The sequence below is a fragment of the Centrocercus urophasianus genome, unplaced genomic scaffold (assembly GCF_019232065.1).
Source record: "Centrocercus urophasianus isolate 14NV4802_14NV808 unplaced genomic scaffold, USGS_Curo_1.0 seq_7, whole genome shotgun sequence".
Taxonomy (NCBI): Eukaryota; Metazoa; Chordata; class Aves; order Galliformes; family Phasianidae; genus Centrocercus; species Centrocercus urophasianus.
This window is the reverse complement of record NW_024885310.1, coordinates 190,254-212,163: the sequence shown is the minus strand read 5'-3', so window position 1 is coordinate 212,163 and position 21,910 is coordinate 190,254. Positions and strand designations below refer to the sequence as shown.

The window sequence follows — 21,910 nt, the reverse complement described above, 5'->3', positions numbered from 1 at the left end:
AAAAAAAGATATGCTCTCATTACAAGACAGATGTTCATGGTTGTTCATTAGTCTGCTATCTAGCATAATCTGGCCTGTTGCCTTGTTTGGAATTAGGGCTGTTGCTTTAATGGGTGCAGAGTAGTACTGGTTTTCTAAGTAAAGAACATGCAGGTACGCAGCATCTGAAGCTCTTCCTCAGTCCTATCTGCTTCTATCAAGAGCTGTACTGAAATGCAGCTTGAGCACCTGAAATCCAGCAAAGCACTGTGCTGCTTGTGGTGGAAAATAGTTATCAAACCTGAATTTTTAGAAACTTGAACAAAATGGACCAGTGGCTTCAGAAAGCACTTACATACTGGATAAAGATAAAACCTAAACTTGTGCTCTAGGCCATGTTTATCTGCACTCTGTATTACTAGCTTCTTTGCTAAGGGCTAGATCGCTCATCAGCATAGATGGATTCCATAGGTGCAAGAAGCCTAATAGCTCAGGAGATTGATGTGCCATCTAATGGAGCTCAGTTTATTGCATTTTTAAATGAGCATATATTTCTCGATAAAGTATAAAAAGTATAAAATGTCAAACTTCATGGAGTAGAATTAAGTTCTTCAGTAAGGAAGAACAGCATTAATATTGGAGTTGAGTTGCTATGTTTTTAAGGTGATGTAATATAACTACCCTTAGTAAAAATATAGACAGAATAAATGCATCAATTGACATGCTGAAGCCACCTAAGTAATCCAATCTTTACTTGCCTCAAAGTGTTTCTGCAGCCAGGCTCAGTTAAGACTACTGAAACAATAGCTCTGAAGGTTTGCACAAGGTTGGGGAGAAACAATAACATAGTGTTGAATGTGAGGAAAATCTGTAATAGCAGAAATATGGTTTTAACACACTTGCGCTCAACACTTGAAGATTCTGTGGGAAGCTGTGTAATTGAAAGGATGCCAATGGGGAGATATTAAAGAAGTATTGAAGAGGATAATGGTCATTATAGTTCTATTAGGAAAGTTTTGGTAAAGAAAGGGACTTTCTGTACAGGATGGCAAACACAAAATGGAAAGCTTACTTCCTCAAATTCTGCATATTGTGGTTCTTGACCATGTAGTCTGCTATCAAATCCAATTTTGATGGGCTTCCTGTTGCTGCCGACAGTGCTCTGACAGATTGTAATTAAAGATAATTATATGCTGAGTTTGTGACCTGCGAAACGTGTTCTTGCTGTTAAAATCTGTCAGAATCAACTTCAAATTAAGAAACTACAATAAGAAAGACTTGCACCATGAAATGCTGAAGTTCATTAGTATGAAAGTATAAAGATCAAGGAAAAGACAGGAAAACTATCGGAGGATTTAACTACTTAATATGGAACATTACATGTTGTCTTCCTTTTGGCAAAGAGTAAATCAAAGAATACCACAAGGTAATAATTTGCATTTCTTAGATATGTACCACTTTCTGAAGTTATTCACTTTAAAATACTTTCCATAAAATATTGATTAGAAACTTAGCATTTAGACACATCAATCTCCCAATCTAATGAAAAGAATTAGCTCAAGGATTATTTTATATATATATTTTTAAATAGAAGACATGATTGAATATATTGTAGAGGGTAGCCATGTAAAATGTCATGATTTGTCCTAGATTAATAATAAATCTCAGTAAAAAAGCTCTAATAATGTATTGAATGAGTTGGTCATTGTTGAATGTATTCTGTTATGGGTAAAAGTCACCATCCAGGATAGTCTCTACAGTACAAATTGCATGCTGATATTTCCATTATGCTTTAGAAAAGGTAAATAAACCCTTCTATTACTTCCTAGATATACATTGAACAAAGTTACATACTAATAGAACAAAGTAACATACTAATATATTGCTGCATACTTCAGTTTCCTTATTGTGACAACAGGCTCACATTTCAGGGAGTCATACATATGCAAAATGTCAGTAGCGATGGCTAGTTAGATGTAAGCCTGATAGTTTGAAAAGGGACACAAGGACTGTGATGTTTCACTGTTAGGCTCCGGTAGCATGATAGCTGATCCCTATGCTCCAAAAGCCTCAGCTCACTTTTTCTGCCACTTTTACAAACAAAAATAAAAAATAAAAAATAAAAAAAGAATGCCCAGCAAAAAAGACTTCCATTATACTTTCATCACAGACCAAATGCAAGCCTGAAAGGTAAGAAGAAATATGTCAGATTTCATCTGTAGGCTTTGTGCTCGTCGATGATTAGAATTTGTGGTGGTTTTTTTTTTTTTTTTTTTTTTTTTTTTTGAGAGCACCAACAGAAAAGTAATGTACCTGTGAGTGTTTTTCTTACTTTCCTTAATTTAATTTTCCCATCTAAGTAATCTGAAATAGGGCAGTTTACTTCTGCTGGGTAACTTGGCTACAAAAACAAACAAGTAAATAAATAAATAGCTAAGATAGATAGTCTCTCAGCTACTTATTTCAAATGATGAAACAGTATGCTGCCTTGAATTCAGAGGGATTTGCCCCCTGAGAGTCTCAGAATACAACTAAGTTATAAAAATAGAGCTGTAACTGCCAGAAAAGTGCTTGGTTTTTGTTGGTGTTGATCTTTTTAGTGAAGTCGATGATGAAAAGTGAGTATTAACACAAACTCAGGTGAAAATATAGGAGCAGATTGTTCTGAATTCATTGTGGTATTTTATGCTTAACCTGTGCAGAAGCTGAAACATGTCTTTAAGCAGAGCTTCAGGAAGCTCTCACCATCAGTGGAGTGAGCAATATGTTGTCATCTTTGAAGTACTGTCTGAACGTACTCAGTTGTCTTGTTTGGTAGAGTGGCTTAGACACCCGACTCAAGTGCCATTAGAGTATAGGTTGGATGGGGTGCTGGGCAGTGTGGTTTAGTACCAGATCTGGAGGTTGGCAGCCCTGCCTGTGGCAGGGAGTTGGAACTTGATGATCATTGGAGTCCCTTCCAACCAAAGCCATTCTATGATAGTTTTATATCATGGTAGGTACTGTTGTTTGATGTGTTATTTTTCTCAGCTTAGGCAAGAATGTAGACAGTTTTCCTAGCAGGTTACACTGCAAACTGATTTTCCTGTAGGTTATTAATGAAATGCAAGCGTGCTTAGGCCATCAGCCTACCTTATGCAGTGTTCAAATAAATGACTTTTTTTTTAAATACTGGAATTAAAGAATTGAATTTGAAAGCTCACGTGTGTATGCCATCTTGCATGCTGTGCTTTAATGGGATCCCTGTGACACAGCCTGGTTGTAGTGGAAAAAATCATATCCATTCTATTACCTTTCAGCTTCTAGAATACATGCTAGACATATGGGCCACTGCAAGAACTCATCTTGCTTGAAAGAAATGCAGCAATCATCCAGATATAAGGTGAATGCTTAGAGCTTTTCTTTCAGCTATGTACCCTTACACATTGTGTCATTCTTTTACTCTGCTGTAGCTTCACAGATTAACATGGGCCTATTTTCCTTTTGCTAGAAAATTAGGTTAGGGAGTAGAGATGGGAAAGAAAAAAGCATGTGTAGAGATGATAGTGCTGTGATCCTGGATTACTCTGCAGGGATTCAGCCTTCTAAGTTGCATAGCATTTTTAACAGCTTTTGTATTTATATGAACATAATTTTACATTCTACTCATTCTAAAGAACTAGGGGCAGTATTGGAAACCTGTTGAAACCTCTTCCCTTCCCTTTTTTAGTTGCAAGGTGAGCCAGAAGGTGAAGAGTTTAAGGATTACAGCTTTAGCTTGTGGACTGTGCTGAAATAGATTAATTGAATCAAAGTCTAATTGATAGTAGACTTCCAGAGTGAAATATGATACAAAAAAGACTTGATCAGATTCTGAATGATAAAAAGGTGCATTTCACAGTATATAAAAATGACAAGTCAAGAAACATGAAGTCTTACACCACTCCGTGGAATCCTGGTTTGTTGGTTTGTTTGTGGAGAAGAACTTGTTGTAAGGTAACAAATTAGAGCCACTATAACTTTGTGTTGAAATTCAGAAGTGCTGCAATAAGTGTAGGGGAAAAAAAAAAAAAAAAAAAAAAAGAATTTTGGAGCATTATTTTCTCTCAGTACCACTTAAACTCACATGTGCTCAGTTTTTGTATGCCTTGGGGCCAATCTCAGGGACCTTTTGGGTGTAACTGGCTTGGCATGATGGCAAGCAACTGCTGGACTGGGAAACGAGTTGAACACAACACCAATGCTTTTGAGAAGTTTAAAACAAAACAAAACAAAACAAACTTAATAGAAAAGGTTTTCAAAATAATTTGAAAAGTACCTTCTTTCTCCCTCTCCTTTTTTGGTGATGTTGGAGAATTCAATGAACGATTCTTAAGCTATTTCAACAATGTTGATTGAAACTAAAAGATAGTGACTTTGTAATTAGCAAAGTGTCCAACTTAGCAATATTAAAATGTGCTATTATAATTAATATTTGTAAAGTAGATATCTAATCAATATGTGGACTGGCTGTAATTTGGAACTTTTAGATCATTAAGGAAAACTAGAAGTTGGAGTGTTATGAAGCCTTTTAGGCAATAAGGGTTTTCACAAGCTCAGTATCTCAGTTTGGAGCTGAAATTTTTACTGTCTGTTACACTTTTCACTGTAGATAGGATCACAGATGGCTACAGAGAAGTACAGATGCTGTTTTCCTACTGTGGTTCCCTGCACAGTGAGGTAGGCATATGTTGTGACTTAATATCTGAATTTTTTCAGATAAGCAGAACAGAAATTTCCCTGTCATACTTGACTGATGCTTTATGCTGTTAATTACAACGTGTTTTTATGGACTGGTTTAAGTTTTAGATTATTAATGGTATGTGCATTACATTTATATATATACAACTAATACATGAAATTAATTTAATGTTGTGGTAGTCTAACGAAACAGCTTCAGACTTTATGTTTAGGAATATTGTTCCATTGTAGTGTAGAATCTACAAGAATTTTTAATTATGCAATTATAACATAATATTAGTGGGACAGTCTCGCTGTTGAAGTAATGTAGTTGTTTTCCTTGAGTTCCCATTAATTCTGTATTAATGACATTTTGATACAATCTTGATAGTATAACTGTAATGCATGTTATATCTAATAAAATTTGAGTTATATCTAGTAATATATAATATCTATATATTAGCTTCTCAAAAGCTAGATTTTTAATAGGGTATAGGCTATAGGGAAAACAATTTGAAATATTAGGAAATTCTCATTCTTTCATGGAGGAAATCCAGTTATCAGTTAGAGCCTTACTTCATTCCTCCTTTCTTGAGAGAAGTTGTGCAGACTCCTTTTGGGGGAGGGGATGCAGAGGCATTTGGTATACATCACTGGTGCAAAAGAGATCATGCAACGTGGCCTGTTGTAGCTCAGTGGAAGGATGCTATGGAACATTCTTCACTGTTCATAGTCTACTAAAATATCCTCTATTTGGCCTTAAGAACACTCTAACTACTTGTGTGTCGTGAAACAACTCAGTAGAACAAGTATAGAACTAAGTGGAAAACATATTTACGACCATTATGAGTAGCTATAGCAGTTTCAGGATGACAAAATAAAGGTGTAGTTTATGCATGTGTTTTGTATGCTGCTGGTAATCATGTTGCATTTTATTGAAATATCCATTTATACTTTTATTTGAAACTATCATGGTATGTCACATGAAACTGTGAATACTTATTGTAATGTGGAATTCCTTGTGAGAGTCTTGTCAATAGTAACTGCCGTATGACTCACCCCACACCAAATGACTCTTGACATTGTAAGTTCCCAAAGGATATTAACTTGTGTGTTAACTTATCAAAAATGCTTAAGTACTTTTTTATTTATACAAGTTTCAGTAGCATGGCCATCAACAATGATATTTGCATCATCAGGGTGGGGACATTTTTAAAGTTAAAGACAGAAATATAGTAATGATTAAAGTCTGCCTTGGATTACATTCAATCTCATTGACTGCATGCTTTACAAGTGATCTAATTAGATCCATTTCTTGTTGTTATTGTTGTATATTTTGTATATTTTATATATATTGTATATTTTGTTTAATAATTGATCATGGGTTAGGGTCCAAATATAGTACAGGGAGAAGAGATTTGTCCTACATGTAAGTACGGGTACCTGCCATTCTTCACTGTTTTAAATTAAGGGGAGAAGCTGTGAGGAAAGTTTTAAATGACTACACATATTTTGAAGAAGGAATCTTCAATCAGTGACTCCATTTCTGAGTGAAAACTTTGTGATGCTGTAATGGAACAGTGCTAGCTGGATTCATGCTCTGCTAAATATGTTCTGATTAAGAAAAGATTTCTTGAAAATTTCTCTGATATAATAAAAACAATTCTGTTTTTCAACAACATCATACATATTTAATATAAAAAAAAAGCACTAGAAGAATTCTCTTGAACTCCAAAGAGACGTTAAAATTAAAAAGCAATCAATTTAAAATGCAAGCAACTTCTTAAAGCATCTTAGTGTACTTCGGAGGTGGGTTGAGGCTGATACCTGGAAAAAACACATCTAATGTGGAAGAAATGAGAATGGTTCCCAGTCTCTCCACAGCTACTCAGATGTCATTGAAACTTGTTATTCTTTATTTTGAAAAAAAATACAAAATACATAAATACTATTTATGTTTTTATGTATTTATTTTGTATGTATAATTGTTACCTAATCTTTTAGACTTGTCTCACACAGATGGAAAAAGTCATTTTTGAGACTTAATTTTTATTTTGTCCAGGAAATTTATCAGTAGCTCTTGTTATAAAAGTCACTTATGCAGTCAGGCTTTATGTATTAAGGAAGGAAATATTTCCAAGTTAAACAATAGTTATTTAAGTACTTGTTTGTGGATTGTCATATCGCCTTTGCATGCCCATACTCTTTCTGTCTTCAGTTTCTAATACATGCTAACTTCAGCAGTCTTGAATTTTGGTCTGAAATGGCAGATTTGCCCTGGGATGTCTATTGGATGTTAAGCAAACCTCAGCTCTGAGATATAAAAAAGGAAGAAAGTTCAGAAGTGAATTGCTACCTGGAACAGTTTTCTGAAGGTGTTCTAACTCCTTTTTTATAATGACCTTGGTGAATCTGATTGCTTTATGTGACTTAGATTTCAGCTTATCTAGCAATGAAATGAGAGGGCTTTCTGTAACCTTGGACTTGGCATACTTAATACCATGTATTAATACCGTAGTCTAAATATACATCATACATGACAGCATCTACAAGTTGTAAGTATTAGATTCATAAGGGCTGTTAACTTTGCAACCACTTGCACAATAAAATAAAAATTTAAAAAATGATGTTTTCTTAATGCTAAGTAATATGCTGCAGGTTGTTTGTAGATGTTAAGGGGCTGATCTACTTCCTCTGTTTACAGAACTTACGAAGCAAGAAGAGAATCGGATTTTTCCTAGTGCTGTTTCCTTATACTCCTCTACATTTAGCACACAGATTATAAATTTACAAAAAAAGTAGTTCAACACTGCTGGTTCTGTGATTATGATAGGTAAGCCCAGAAATTTTGGGGTGAGTTGGCAGTGCTCTTGTTTTCCATTTTCTGAAATTCCTAGAGCTTCTTCTTGTTCTGTGCAGTGGTTTGATCAAGACTTGCTGTTGTTTCTAGAATTACTGTAGCTCTAACACTGCATAAAACATAGACCTCCAATGGGTAACAAAGCTAGGTAGACCAGGTGTGGTAAGCATTCATACTCATTGCTGTTTTGAATAGTGGGAAAAGAGATTTCTGAGAATCATATCAAGCTGTTCTTTCTTTTCAACAATTACACACCTGTGAAATTGCTCTTTTCTCTGCACTTCAACAGCAGACCTCTAGTAAACAGTATTTACTAAAGGTTCACAGGATAATTTGTTCTGGAAGTAACCTACTCAAAGCAGAGATAGCTAGGAGGTTAAATTTCTGTAAATTTATTATTTTAATAAACTTCTGAATTGGGTCGTTCTTAGGTATAGAAAGAACTCCTTCAGAAATCTCTTAAAACTATGTACTTTTACCTGAAATACGTGCCTTTAAAAAAGAAACTAGTAGAAACTTCCATGTTCTATGAACTTAGGACAAACCTTTTCCCATGCAGACAAATTACTGAGGCTCCATTTGGAGCAAATGGATTGCCACAGTATTTATAAAAGCACATCTTGAAGCTTGCGCAGTGAATCAGTCACTCCAGGCTATTATCTCACAAAGTGATCATTGCTAATGTGTCAGGTCTCAGTCAAGAGCATTAATACAACTAATGCATGCAGTTGATGCATGTGTTTATGCTGGTTGGGTTTGCACGTGTGGCAATGAAATATTGGTCTCAAGTACATGGCAATACTTCACCCTGAAACTTATGCTTTGCCTTCTTATTTTGATAAGAATATTTTGCCTTTTTGGTAGCTTAACAGATGTGCTAAGATTTTAATTAAATCAACCAGTGTTCCCTAAGGCAGAAGAACAGTCTACTGGGTGATGGAAGAAGAAAATGGAGTGGGAAAAGCAGGAGAAAAAGTGGGAAAGGCATGCTGAATCTGTTCTTGAAGCTAAAGTGATATCACTTTTTTGAGGGAAGAGATATTTGAATGTAATTTGAAGTGAGGTTGAATGTTGAGTAGGTATTCAGACCTTGGCAGCTGAGAATCCATGAAAGAGGCTTCTGGATTCTGTTTTAGGTAAAAAAAAAAGATTAAAAAGAGCTTTGTTTTCATAGCCTGAGTTTTAGAAATCTTTGTTGCTACATGAATAAAGGCAGAAGTGATTGTCTTTCTGCTCTGGCAAGCTTAAGCTTTGTACTGTATTTCCAAATGGTGACAGTTGATTTATTTTCTTCCCTAAAGTAGGCAATGATACTCCCATACACAGTGTATTTAGGCAAACTTGCAAAAATTTGTGTGACAAATAATGTGACTTGGCACTTCTAAGGAAAGATACTGTTTTTGAATTTTGCAATAGTAGTTCCAATGCTTTGTTCTTATCTGTACTTAAGGTACTTTTCTTTGAAAAAGAGCATATCTTAATTCTTTTTTGCTAAGCTAGGAGTAATCATGTATTTAATAAGAGTGCCAATAAATGTAAGCAAAAAAGGCAGAATGTTTCACTGTGAGTGAAAATACAATATTTATTGAGTTCTGCATTTCTAATGCCTTTATATAGAATATTTGTATCTAACATCTATGAAGTTGTTATACATCAATATGTGATCTCCCTTTAAATATGCATAACACCAAATAGATTATATAAAGAAATAAAAGCTACCAACTGTTTTTAAAATATGAATACGATTCTTTTCTTAAGATGCACTTAGTACTTTTTAAAATGCATCTTCTCTTACACAGAAAAATAAAATGGAAAAGACCTAAATCCAAATTCTCCAAAGCTCAAGATTTAGTTTAGTTAGTTGTGTTTGAGGAGTAAAAGGATGTCTCGTAAAAGATGTTTTCTCATGTCTTCAGACAAATGGGTTGAGTGCAGTCAAATTTGACAGTACTGTCTGTGGTTAACTGCTTAAATCCTTACTTATACAAGTTTGTCTCCTAAAAATGCAGCTATTCTTAGTGGGCATGATGGGAGTAGATTGAGCTTGGGCTTGGTGATCTTAGAGTTGTTTTCTAACCTTAATGACACCATGATAGTAGTTGAAGAATACTTGTGCTGAACCTGCTCATCTTCTTGAGCATTTCTTTGCCCTTGCAAACACAGTGAGAACCTGGAGCTGAAAGCAAGACTCCCTATTACTCATCCCCTTCCTCAAAAAATAAAAAAGAGTAACAGCAAAATTAAAAAATAATTCCTTCTGTTGCAAAATTCCATGAGATTTTTAAAACTTGCTCAGTATAACTGAGCATAAATTACTCCCTTGATGTACGTCTGCCTTGTTCTTTCCTCTCTTCCATGATGTATGTGTGGGCATGTAAAGGAAGGATGGAAGAAGTCGTGACAGTTGATATATGTACCTGAGGTGTCTGGTAGCCTGGGAAGGTTGGCTTTTTTTCTGGAAGAGAAAATAAGAAGCTGACTGCACTTTTTATGAGCCTTTTACTGTTCTGTCATAAATATCCATGGCAACATGACTGTTTCTTTCATGCTGGTATTGTATCATCAAAATAACAATAAATGTGGATTTAAATGAACACAGTCAAATAGAACTTGCAGCCAAGTGTGTCTGAAAGGAACACTGTTGTTGGAATACAGAAGTTTTCAGACATTTTACTTTCTCTTTTTTTTTTTGGCTATTTATGTTCCTTTTCTTGTTCTCCTTTTCTCTCTCTTCCATCTCGGTTCACTGTGTAGCGTGTGTAACTTAATTTGTCAGTTCTATCTCTATGCCATGTGAAGCCTTAATAAGGGTCAAAACTAATTTCAGAAAGGTTTCCATTCATTTCAATCTGTGAATCTCTATTGGCTTTGATACAGTCCAAAAAGATTCCTCAAACAATTGAATGCAATGATACACTAATGTACACTGTGGAAACTTTTTTTAATGGATGTGATGCATAATGTTGTTTCTGGATGACTTTCATATGACCGGACAAACAAATAGATAGAACTCCCTCTTCTAATTATCAGATCTTGCTTATAAGCAAGCTTGTTTTGTTTTATTTTGTGCTACACAGAAAGCTAATTTTTGTTTTGATATTCGATTATTGTACTGTTGTCAAGTGCTGGAATGGGCTGCCCAGGGGAGGTGGCTGAGTCACCATCCATGGAGGTGTTCAAGAAACATTTTGATGTCGTACTAAGGGACATGGTTTAGTGGGGAATACTGGTAGTACGTGGATGGTTGGATACTGGAGGCCTTTTCCAACCTTGGTGATTCTGATTGTTGCATGATTTGCCATCCAACAAACTTCACTTGTGACAGAGTAAGGAATACTTAAAATGAAAACATTTTAACAGTGAGCTTTACTTTGTAAAGTTTTTTTTTTAAAAAAAAAACGATGGTAAGATCAGATGAAATAATGAAACAGAATGCTCTGAAAGTTGTGAGTTGCATCTGCTGCTGTATGGTTTTTAGAGATTATATCAATATTTTGAAATAGCATTTTGGAAACTGTTGCCACTTTTCAACTTGGTGTGGCAGTGGAGTGAACGTATATCTAACTGACAATTATTTATGAATTCTTGCTGTGCAGAGGTGATACCTCTCCAGATCCAGTCTATCAGGCTGATTTGTTACATGATGCCTCCTTCAAGCAGTTATTGCCTCTGTACCGCGAATCTTGTATAGATTCACTTCAAACAAATTTAGACTCCAATTAGATAATACTGATATTATTTTCATTACCGTTTCTGTCTTCTTCCAGGCAGAATCCCTAAGCCCTGCTCTGCCGTAACCTCAAAGCCAGCTGCTGCCTGCCCGTCCCTCCCCATCCACCACTACCAAACCCTCCAGGACGCGGCTGGAGGCAGCACGCTGACTGATCGCCTCGAGCAGGCTGTGGGCTCGCAGCAGCAGCTCGCTGCCTCTGACATCACTCCTGGAGCTCACATCCCACTCCAAGCTCCGTTCATTAGTCGATCCATCAGTCGGCAGAGGAGACAGGAGACGCTGCGAAGAGGATCTGTGAGGAACAGAACGAAACAGAGGGGCTACATCATGAAATTCTTCCCTGCTTATTACTTGCTGCCTCTTTTTCCTGCACTGGTCTTCAGTACTAGGTGAGTAAAGAGAGCTATTTTGCTTACAGTTCTGTTCTGTTTGCTATTTATTCTTTTAGACTTGGGATTTGCAGTAGGAATAACACTGGTTTCAGCTTCTGCTTGGAAGTTTAAAGCATGGGTATCTTGTCTGATTCTTGTCTTCCCCCCTCCCCCTCTTGATCCTCTGAGGCATGCTGAATCTTTTGTATGTTATTTCTGGGTTTTGTATATTGTTAGTTAAAGAGCTGCTGCTGTGTAAGTTGACCCTCAGCTCATGAGATGAAACAGGACAGGGAACAAATATAAACTCCATATGTTTTGTCCATATTGCTCCATATGCAGCAATAGAATCATAGACTCAACATTGCTGGAAAAAACCTCCAAGATCATCCAGTCCAATATTTCCCCATTAATCCACATCTCTTAGTACCACATCTAAACATTTCAAATAGCATGGGAAGTAATGAAGCCAAAAATGCTGAAATGGAGAATGTGCTAATGTTTTCCCCTATTGAGTGCAGGAAAACAAACAATTCAACGGTCTTATCCCAGCTCAGGCTTTTGCATCCAAACAGAGACCTTAATCTTTCTGGTGAAATACAGGTAAGGTGTTGCAGTGTTATCTCAATGCCAGGAAATACTGAAAAGTTCCTGCAATCCAGCAGCACTCCTTTCTGTGCAAGTACAGCATGTCATGAGAAAATACGAACAAAACCTACTGCAAACTCAAAATGTAAACTGTTCTGAAATGCAGTGCTCTGATAAGATAAAGTGCATTGCGCAACTGCTTATAGTTACTATGTTGTCTGTTCTGTGGGCATAACATGTTTAGCCAGGGAAAGATACAGCTGATACACTCTATCTCATTGTCTAGTTTAGAGAAGAAGAGTTAATGCTGGGTGCAGAGTAGATGCGTCCTAGTAACACTGCTCACAGTTCAGGCTTCTTAACTTCCCATTGCTTGATGGAAAATTAACCTAAATTTTAAGCATGACGTTTCTCTGCTGTGCTGTAGTACCGAATCAGCTTCTAAGTCCATAAAGCACATTATCAGAGGATGAGTGCATTTGTTAGGAAAGTGCTTGATAAGGCATTTGTTCCTGTAATTTGTTTGTTTATTTCCTGCATGTTTCAAGCCTTAATTGTTCATGGAGTTTCAAAAAGAAAGTGCCTGTTAGGTACTCAAAGTAAGATGGGGCAGGAGCACCTCTCAGTGCATACGCAAACACAGAACTGTGAAACTGTAAAATCTGAATGCAGGGAAAAGTGAAGAGCATCATAATGCTTCAATTATTTTACTTCTGCACTCCTGCACTCTTTTTTTTTTTTTTTTTTTTTTTTTTTGATAGGGTTATGATGTGATAGGGTTATGTATGTGACTTCCATTTTTCTGTAATGCTTGTGGTTTAGAAACTATAGAGCCAGTCAATATAAACAAGTCCAATGCTCTTTGAAATATAAAACTCAGAGGAGAATTGCGACAGTCTGATTCAATAGGTTTCCTTTCTGATTTAATAAGCAGTCTAAGGAAACTTTCACTAGCAGCCAAGCAAAACTTGTGAATTTAGATTAATAGTTACTCATACTCATTTAGAAGTAATATATTCTTTCCTAAATTATGCCAAAGTTGAAGAGGAAAGGAAGTACCAGGGCAGTACAAAAACAAGTTTGCATCTTGCACAGGTTTGCACAAAAATGTAATTAAAAGAAGTGGGGGAAGTTGCTTCAATTTTTCTTATGTTATGGGTTTTATGAAACTGAGATAAATGACTCATTGAGTGCTCAGGAGATGAATCTGGGAAAAAGGCCTCTAGTATCAAACCCAAAAAACATTCCTAATTGAGGGATGGAAACTATCGATGTGAAACTGTTCACTTAAAACTCTGCTCAAGCACTGTTTTGTGTTGTGAAGTTTTGCTTTTGTGATACCATCCTGTAGCACAGGACACTGATGCTCTGCTATAGTTCTGGTGATTTATAAGACTGGAGGTACTGCACCATCCTGGTCAGCAGCTGCCTTCAGTCACTTGATTCTTAACTGCCTGTGTAGAACTTTGAGTCGTTTTTCAACAGCACGTGATAGAAGCTTAAAAAAATAACACAGTGCTAACAATATGCCATCTACTGCAAGGAGATGATTCTCTTTCAGCAGAAGTCATTGCCTGGAGTTTGTAGCAGTCAGTATTTCTTGGGAACATACTGTCAATGCATTAGCTAGACCTGAACATAACAGGAACTTAGGAGCAGTTGTGTGAGCAAAAAGCAGAATCTTAAATTGTGCTGTGTGAAATTGCTTAGCAAAGGAAAAGCACAGGCCTTGTGGTACAGAAAGTTTTCCATGGTGATTTTTTTCCCCTTCCCCTAAATTTATAGAGAAGTGAAGCACCACTAGTTAATACGTTGGTGCTGAAATCAGTAAACACAATATTTAATGCAGATGTGGACAACTGAGGTTTTTTCCTCCTTGTCTCATGTAATGTTATTGTCTTTGCCTCATGTCATGGTTTTATATCTTCAGAAGACATCAGTGTGTCCTCAAGGCTAATTGTAAAGAAATGAATTGACGAGTAGAACTGCATTAACACACATCTTGATGTACTTTATGGTATTATTAAGAAGACAAACATATGGTTCTTAAGCTTGTGTTCAGTATTAATTTCTAGTTTTCAGAACGGTACTAATATCTTGTCATGGTCTTAAACCACATAAATGAACCACATGTCTATTACATTAGAGAAAGTTCATGTTTTTAAAATGAACACTTCTCTGTACTGCATAAACTTGGTTTTCATAGAATCGTAGAATCATCAAGGTTGGAAACGAATTCCAAGTTCATCCAGTCCAACCAATCCACCTACCACAAGTATTTCCCCACTAAGCCATGTCCCTTAGGACAGTGTCTAAATGTTTCTTGAACACCTTTTGATGTGGCTTTGAGAGTTAGTTATTACTCTTGATCATTTCAATTTTCTTTGTACTGCGAAGTGGTAATAAGATTGAGGTATACTTGCCTGTCCAGTTAATGATTTGTTTGGATGGAAATAGTAAATAGAAATAGAAAAAATTAATGCTTGGAGTCCTAAAACAAATTAATGAGAATACATTTTTTAAGCTGAAATTACCATTCTAAAGCTTGTGTTTCCCTGTCTGTTTTCAGATTTCCTTGGACTGTTTGGTCTGAGCAGATGTAATGTTGTATATATTGTATATATAAGGTTGTGTATATCTCATTTTTTCAGACTACACTGAAGACACCTACAGAAACGAGTTCTACAGAACCAAGCATTCAATAAGTGCACATAGCGTATAATAGGCAAAGGATCTTATTTTGTCTGCGTGCTTTAATGCAGATGCAGATGCTTAAGCCTTCTGACTAGGAAAAATACTATTTGTGGAACAGAATAACTGCATGAAGTTATTCATTTCGGTTAGTAACTGAGATCTGCAGCACTGATTATCTATCTTGTTGAAAGAGTCTTTCTTGTTTTAAGCTAGAAGGAGCATTTTCTACGTATTAATTAAACATTACAATTAGAAGATCAGGTATTTAAATCAGCAATGTTTTTTGTTGCCCAAATGACAAATGTCTGACTCATTAGAAGCATCTGGGTGTGAAGCAAAATTGGTATTTTTATCTAAGACAAGTGCGTAAGAAATAGGAATTTTCTGTCCACGCTTAAAATTTGCCAGATGCAAAATTGGATTGAAATAGAATTTCATAGTTGAGAATAAGCATAGGATGCATTTCCATAATAATATTAATAAAACTAAGCAGCAACTCACTAAATGGCTGTGCAAACACCAGGGCTGTGAAGGGCAGAATTTGTATTCCTTTCATGTCAGTGAAATGGCTGATGGTTTTTTTTCTTAACAGTATAACGGCATGACAGTCTTACGAAACCAATGTGAGAAGGCAATATAGAATTCAGTGTCTTCTGAAGAAATACTAACTTTGTTTTTTATCAGAATAAAAGTAGTGTAACACCCGCCCATTTCTGGTAGGCGGGTGTTTCTTAATGCTGGTATATGTTTTCGTTTGTTGTACTGCCACTGTTGGAAGAGATGTAAATAACTGGAACTTACTTCCTCTACGAGATATGAGAACCTGACTCAAATGCTTGCTTTTTCCCTATGCTGTATGTTTGATGTCAGCTATTTTCTTTAAAGCATTTGTTGGTTTTTGTAACTTCTAAAGTACATAAGAATACTGGTATCTTTCAGGTAACATTGTTTGAAGGACTTCATCTGAGCCTCGATAATGGGTAAACGTGAATGCCTTTGACATTACTATACTGGAAGTCATGGAAAAGGAAAGAAATGTTGAAGGAAATCATGATTTTTTTTGTTTTCAATTTGTTTTTTTTTCTAGTTCTTAAACTCTTGATCTTGGAAACTGGAACAGGTTCCTAGGGATGTGGTTATGCCGTATCCCTGGAGATTTTCAAAGCAAGGCTGGGTATGGCCGTGGGCAACCTGGTCTAACTGTGGAGTCCCTGTTCATTCCCATTGTTCATTGAGGATTTGGCCTTTGGAGGTCCCTTCCAATTCTAAGGATTCTGTGATTCTATTCTACTAAACACCCTATGGGTTATGGACAGATGTTCAAAGTGGCTTTTTTGCTTAGACTGATAGGAGAGTAGAAAGAACCCTGCCCCTTCCTAGATTTTGAGGTGGAAGAGAAAGACTTGCTTGTGGTGATGTCCTTGTCTGTAAACACACTACTGATATGCCCTTGCGCAGGTGGCTGAAAGCAGCCCTCCCTTCTGGGATCTTAGGCTGAGGTCTAGCAACATACTTTCTTTTCCACGTAACTCTTAGTGAACTGAGGGGAAAAAGAGTTTGATGCAGACAACTTTAGCATTTTCACATAAGGTGGTGTATAATAAAGACTGTTTTGATATTGTGCTTTTTGAATACTTTCAGAAATGCAAGGGTGTTGACTCACTCCTGTGCCTCTTGCTCAGAATTCCTTTTACACTTACTTTAGCCATCTGAGTTTTCTAGTCTGCAGAATTATTCTTGTTTCTATCAAGCATGTATGATTATGCATGGAAGGTTGACGTTTTGCAAGTACTTGGTTTGCAGAAGTGTCATTCAGCATATGACATGCAGTCTTATTGTACCTGAAGAAAGCATACACTTTTCTGTGAGATGTGTTTAAAAACAAGGAGAGGAGTTTACTTGTGGTATAGCTCCATTATTTTTAGGAATGTATTTGGCTTGGTTTTATTATTGATGCATAAGTTGAGGGCCCAAAGCAGCAAACCATGTGGTTTCACTGTTTAGTGAAAGAACGCCTCTTCTTTCTTCTAGGAGAAGTTTTGAGCTTTGGTTTTATTAAAATCAAAAGAAAAAGAAACAACAGAAAACACCAAACTTGAAAAATAAATAAATGCCCAATAAATAAATAAAATCACATCAAAATTATAAAAAAAAGCAGCAAAATAACAAGCAATCAAACCAAAAAGAAACCACTGGGCTTGTGATTTAGTGCAGAGGTGTTAAAGATAGTTTTCAAGCAAGTAGATGGGGCACATCCATCTTTCAGACAAAAGTAAAGCAGAACCTGTTAGGGCCAGACTTCTGGGCATCAGAATGAATTTGCTTAAGGCTGATCAGAGAAAGCCTTTGCTTGCACTACAGTTTACTATGTAGATAGATATATTCTTAATGTCAGTCTTATGCAGAACGTTTACTTCCCCATGGTTGCAATTTGTTTACACTGGGACAACCACAAATTTAATCTGTTTTCCACTCAAAGTGAAAGGGTAGAAAAGTAGTAGATTCTGGTCAAAACTTATAGTTATTTATGAGATTATATGCTCTGATGGTGATGATGAAGAATAATAACTCTGGAATTGTTATGCTTTAAACATTTTATTTCAAACAAGAAGATAACCTAGCAAAGTAATCTACAAATATAAGCCATCAACCTAAATTAGAACTCCAGATAGCCTGTCTCTGTTTGGTCAGAAATACTATAAAATAAATTGTTTTGAGGTATTTATGTTATATTAAAAAAAAAGGAAAAAAAAAAAAAAGGGGAGTAGAAGAAAGAATTATTCTTCAAAAAAAAAAACAACAAAAAACACAAACAAAACAAAACACAAACAAACCAAGAAAACAAAATAAAACACAAAAACTATACCCTTCAGGAGTAACTTATTTTACATTTGATCTAACTTCGGATAGAATTTTTAAGTTCCATGCAATATCAGTTAAATCTCAAGGTTTTCTAGAATTCAGTCTTAAAAATGTAATATAATGGTTGGACTTCTGGTTGTTATGCTATGTGTAATGCATTTCTGCTCAGGACACTAGCAGTGGAGACGCTTTTGAAATTTCTAATGTCTTTTTTGTTTTCAGGGAAATTGTAATTGACACTTTTTCTTATTTATTAGTTCAGCTAGGTCTGGATTTATATCCAGATATCAAAGCAAAGTTGAAATCCCTCCTTCTACAAAAATACATCTCATATTGCTTCTATGCTTAACAGAAACCTGTTCCCAGACAGTGATCCTTATGATATACCAATCTGCAGACAAATAAATCTCATTTATGCAACTTGTCAGAAAGAGTTTCTCCTCGTTGTCTGGTTTTGCTCACTGGCTGTCTTGTAAGGTCTGTAAGTATTTTCTGAACAGAAGACAAGTGATGTTTTTGCCAAAAAGAATTAAGATATTTCAGACTATCCTTCAATCTCAGTATTGTGCTAAGGCCTAAAATGTTGTATTTGTTATATTTTCTATTTCAAACTTACAGGAGTGGCAAGCATCTTTTAGAAATGTTGAGGAAGAAATTGGAAAATGTGACGTTGCTTCGAATAGTGTCTAAATTGTACTCGTTGTCTTACGCTGTTACTCACCCACCTTCTTGCTGTACGTCATTTCTCTCCCACGCTTATTAATCCTCACTGCATATTAAAGGGAGCACTAAAAGAAACATTGCTGAATCTCTGCTCTGTTTGCTGAAACATACTGTTCTTGAGTCACAAGAGAAATTAATGTCTAGGATTTTTGAGCTGAAGAAATAAGTCTGTGGAATTGCTCAATATCTTATTCGCTAGTGTTGATTGACAGAATCTATGGAAAACAGCACAGGGAAACGTCACATTCCTCATGTGTTCTGTCTCCATGTGCTGAGAAGATAAGGCCAGCATGCTGCCAGATGCTGTATTTTACCCACATTGTTAATTGTTCCAGCCATTTGCATGCTTCTATTTGTATGAATGCTAATGTTTTGTCAGTTTACATTCACAACATTCTTGTGGGGTATAGGTGGGCTTGTTCCTCATTTGCACAGTAGGAAAGTGGAAGCTCATTAAAAACCAGACTAGCTGTCAGACAAGTTGCAGTGTTAAAAACAAAAGAATGCATTTACTGAATTCCATATGACTGCAGAACTGCCACTTTCCCCTTTTAGTTGGAGGTGAAACTGCAGCAGAACATTCCTCTAACATCTCTGTATGAAATTTTGAGGATATCACACTGCTATTAAGCACCATTGCTACGCTTTTGGAGCCTTATTGCTTTTTATGATGGTGGAACTGTACCAGTGGACAAGGGAAGAGCCACTAATGTAATCTGTCAAGACTTCAGTGAAGCTTTTGACACGGTACCCCACAATATCCTTCTCTACAGATTGGAGAGGTACAGATTTGATTGGTGGACTGTTCAATGAATGAGAAACTGATTGTGAGGTCATACCCAAATAGTGGTGATCAGTGGCTCTATGTCCGGATGGAGATCAGTAACAAATGGTGTCCCACAGGGTCACTACTCAGGCCAGTGTTCTTTAACATCTTCATAAGTGACATAAAGAGTGGAATTGAGCACACCCTCAACAGTCCTGTAATCTCACTATAGTGTAAACCTTTAATATCTTTGTAGGAGCTGTTACGGATCTTTGTAAAACTTGGTTGAATAGTGAAAGGGGTCGGGAAGGAGACAGATTACTAGGCCTTATAGTCATTAAAAAAAAGGTTGTTGGTTACTAGTACCATATATGTCAATTCACATTATCTGATTTTTTTTTTCTTTTCAAGTGCTTCTGTGACTTTGTTGGTGCGAATGACAACAGAAGTGAGCAATGTGACTTTTTCTTGGAACAGGTGAATTCGAGGACTGAGAGTGACAGTAATCAGTAATATAGTGTGGCCTCTTGATTTATGCCTTATGGTAAGGCTTTTTTTTCCCCGTTCTCAGCAAATTTGAATGATTTTGCAGTTGCGTTCTATTTTTTCAGACTAGCCTGTGGCATTAAGCAAGAAGAAGAAAGTGAGACTTTATTGAAATGTAGGTGACAAAAGAAAAATGTGTGAAAATGGAATTGGCAAGACTCTGGAAAGCAGATGTGCTCTGGGGGGCATCAGATTGGCTGTTGTGGAAGTTTATTCCTGCTGATGCAGCACAGTGAAATGTGTGCTCAGTATGCAAAGAGAGAATGTCTGTCATCACAAATGTTTTTTAATGGAGAAATAAAATCAGTTTTACTCATTACCTCACTTACACCTTATCTTAAGAAATAATAATTTTCAGGATAGGATGAAGATCAGTCAGGGTGCACAGCAAACACCTGAGTTCTGAAATAGCTGAACCTTTGAGCTGCTTTGCTGAAACTGATCAGTTCAGGATTAATTCTCATCTTGTATGCCCAAGTACCCAAAATAATCATTGTCTTCTAACTGTCAAGTAGTGAATGGTTCAGTCCATCAGTGCTGCTGTAGGTTTACCTGCAGTGTGTATGAGTTCCTGGCGTGTTCTCTCATGAAAATACTCACTGTGGCTTTTTTGTTTTCTTCATTTCGTGTGAAAGGAGCCAACTTTTGCCAAGGGACTAGACGTTTCAGAAAGACTTAATACCTATAATCTGCACTGGATTTTCTTTCTTTAAATATGCTGAATTAGTCAAATCTTGGTGCCTTTTGAATTTCAAATGGGGACAGCATAATGGCTGCATGTAACAATCTGAACATTAAATGGAAGCTATACACTTGAAAATGGGACTGGTATTCAGCTGCTGAGTTATATCTGGGATACCAAATAGTCATGATAGTTAGAAATCCATTCTGACCTCTTTCAGAAAGTCTAGCTTTGCAGCTTTCTTTGTTTTGCTGGGAGTTGAAAAATTAGGTTATTTGGCTAAATGTTGAGGTTAAGGCTTGGAAAATGCTCTCATAACCATGGTGCCCCATGACAGTGGGACGAGAGGGCTCTCAGAATTCTCAGTGTCCTTATGCTTTCTTTGTGTTATCTTCATTAAGTGTCTCTAACTGGGCAATAAGTGCAGCCTGTACTATTTAACTTGGTGAACAACTCACTCTTAGAAAACGCTTGCTGTGAAATCTCTATATTTGTACACTATGATAGAAAAAAATACACTCAACTGTGTAGACAGTGAATAGAGATTTCTCTGCGGTTGCTTTTCTATTTACTTGGAAAATGATTGTCTGCTATTCAGTGCACACAGAGGTGCTCTGGCTCAGAAAAGCTTACAAAAGCAGTTTTTTAATTTCATACATTTAACTCAGACCTTCCTCTTCCTGATTCAAATGTGTTCTTTCCTTAGCTGGAGCCCTTTCCGCTCAAGGGAAAAGCCCTTTCCTCTAGAAGGGGAAAGAAAAGCAGGCTTTTCCAAGTCCATTTGAAGAACTGGTTAATAACTGTTTAAAGCAGAATTTCCTATCCAGTTTTTACAGCATTTTAATGTTATCTGTTTGATGTGATATATGCTGTTACCCCTTTCGTGCATACTCAGGACATAATAGCTTCTGAAATAGGTAGGAAGAAATGCAAGACAATGCATATACCTGGAATAAGTGCTTTAAAATTATAGAATACTTTCATCTGGGACAAATCCCCACAGCACTGGTTTATAGCATATGATCTGATAAGACTTAAACTATCTGCATCAAATAGATGATGGACAGAAGTTGATACTGAAATTGGGGTTATAGTGTTATACATTTGCCTTTTACTGTAAGGACATCACGTGTTTACTGCTTAAACTTGATTAAGTCACACATTAAAAGGATGCTTTTTTATGTAGTAGAAAACCTTCCTTGGTAATGTTTAATTGTTACAGGAACATGAAATTTTTGTCTGACTACATAAATCCTGTGGAACAATGGGAAGTTGACAAGAATGGTAGATACCAAAGGAAGGTTAAAATATCTTGTACGGAATAATTTCATCTATCTTAACGCTTTCCAAGCAGCAAAGGAAATGATCCTTATGAATCTTGAGCCATTCCTATGAAGAACATTCAGAG

The 21,910-nt window shown here is 36.3% G+C and overlaps 1 protein-coding gene across 4 annotated transcripts in view; it reads left to right on the top strand.

Moving 5' to 3' along the window:
- The window catches only part of LOC122170479 (leucine zipper protein 2-like), a 221,439-nt gene that overhangs the window by 65,624 nt on the left and 133,905 nt on the right, over positions 1 to 21,910 (top strand). For all 4 annotated transcript variants that reach the window (XM_042837342.1, XM_042837341.1, XM_042837339.1 and 1 more), the window contains one exon: positions 11,305 to 11,659. In XM_042837342.1, coding sequence (XP_042693276.1) covers positions 11,305 to 11,659 — 355 coding nt within the window. The remainder of the gene's footprint in view (positions 1 to 11,304; positions 11,660 to 21,910) is intronic.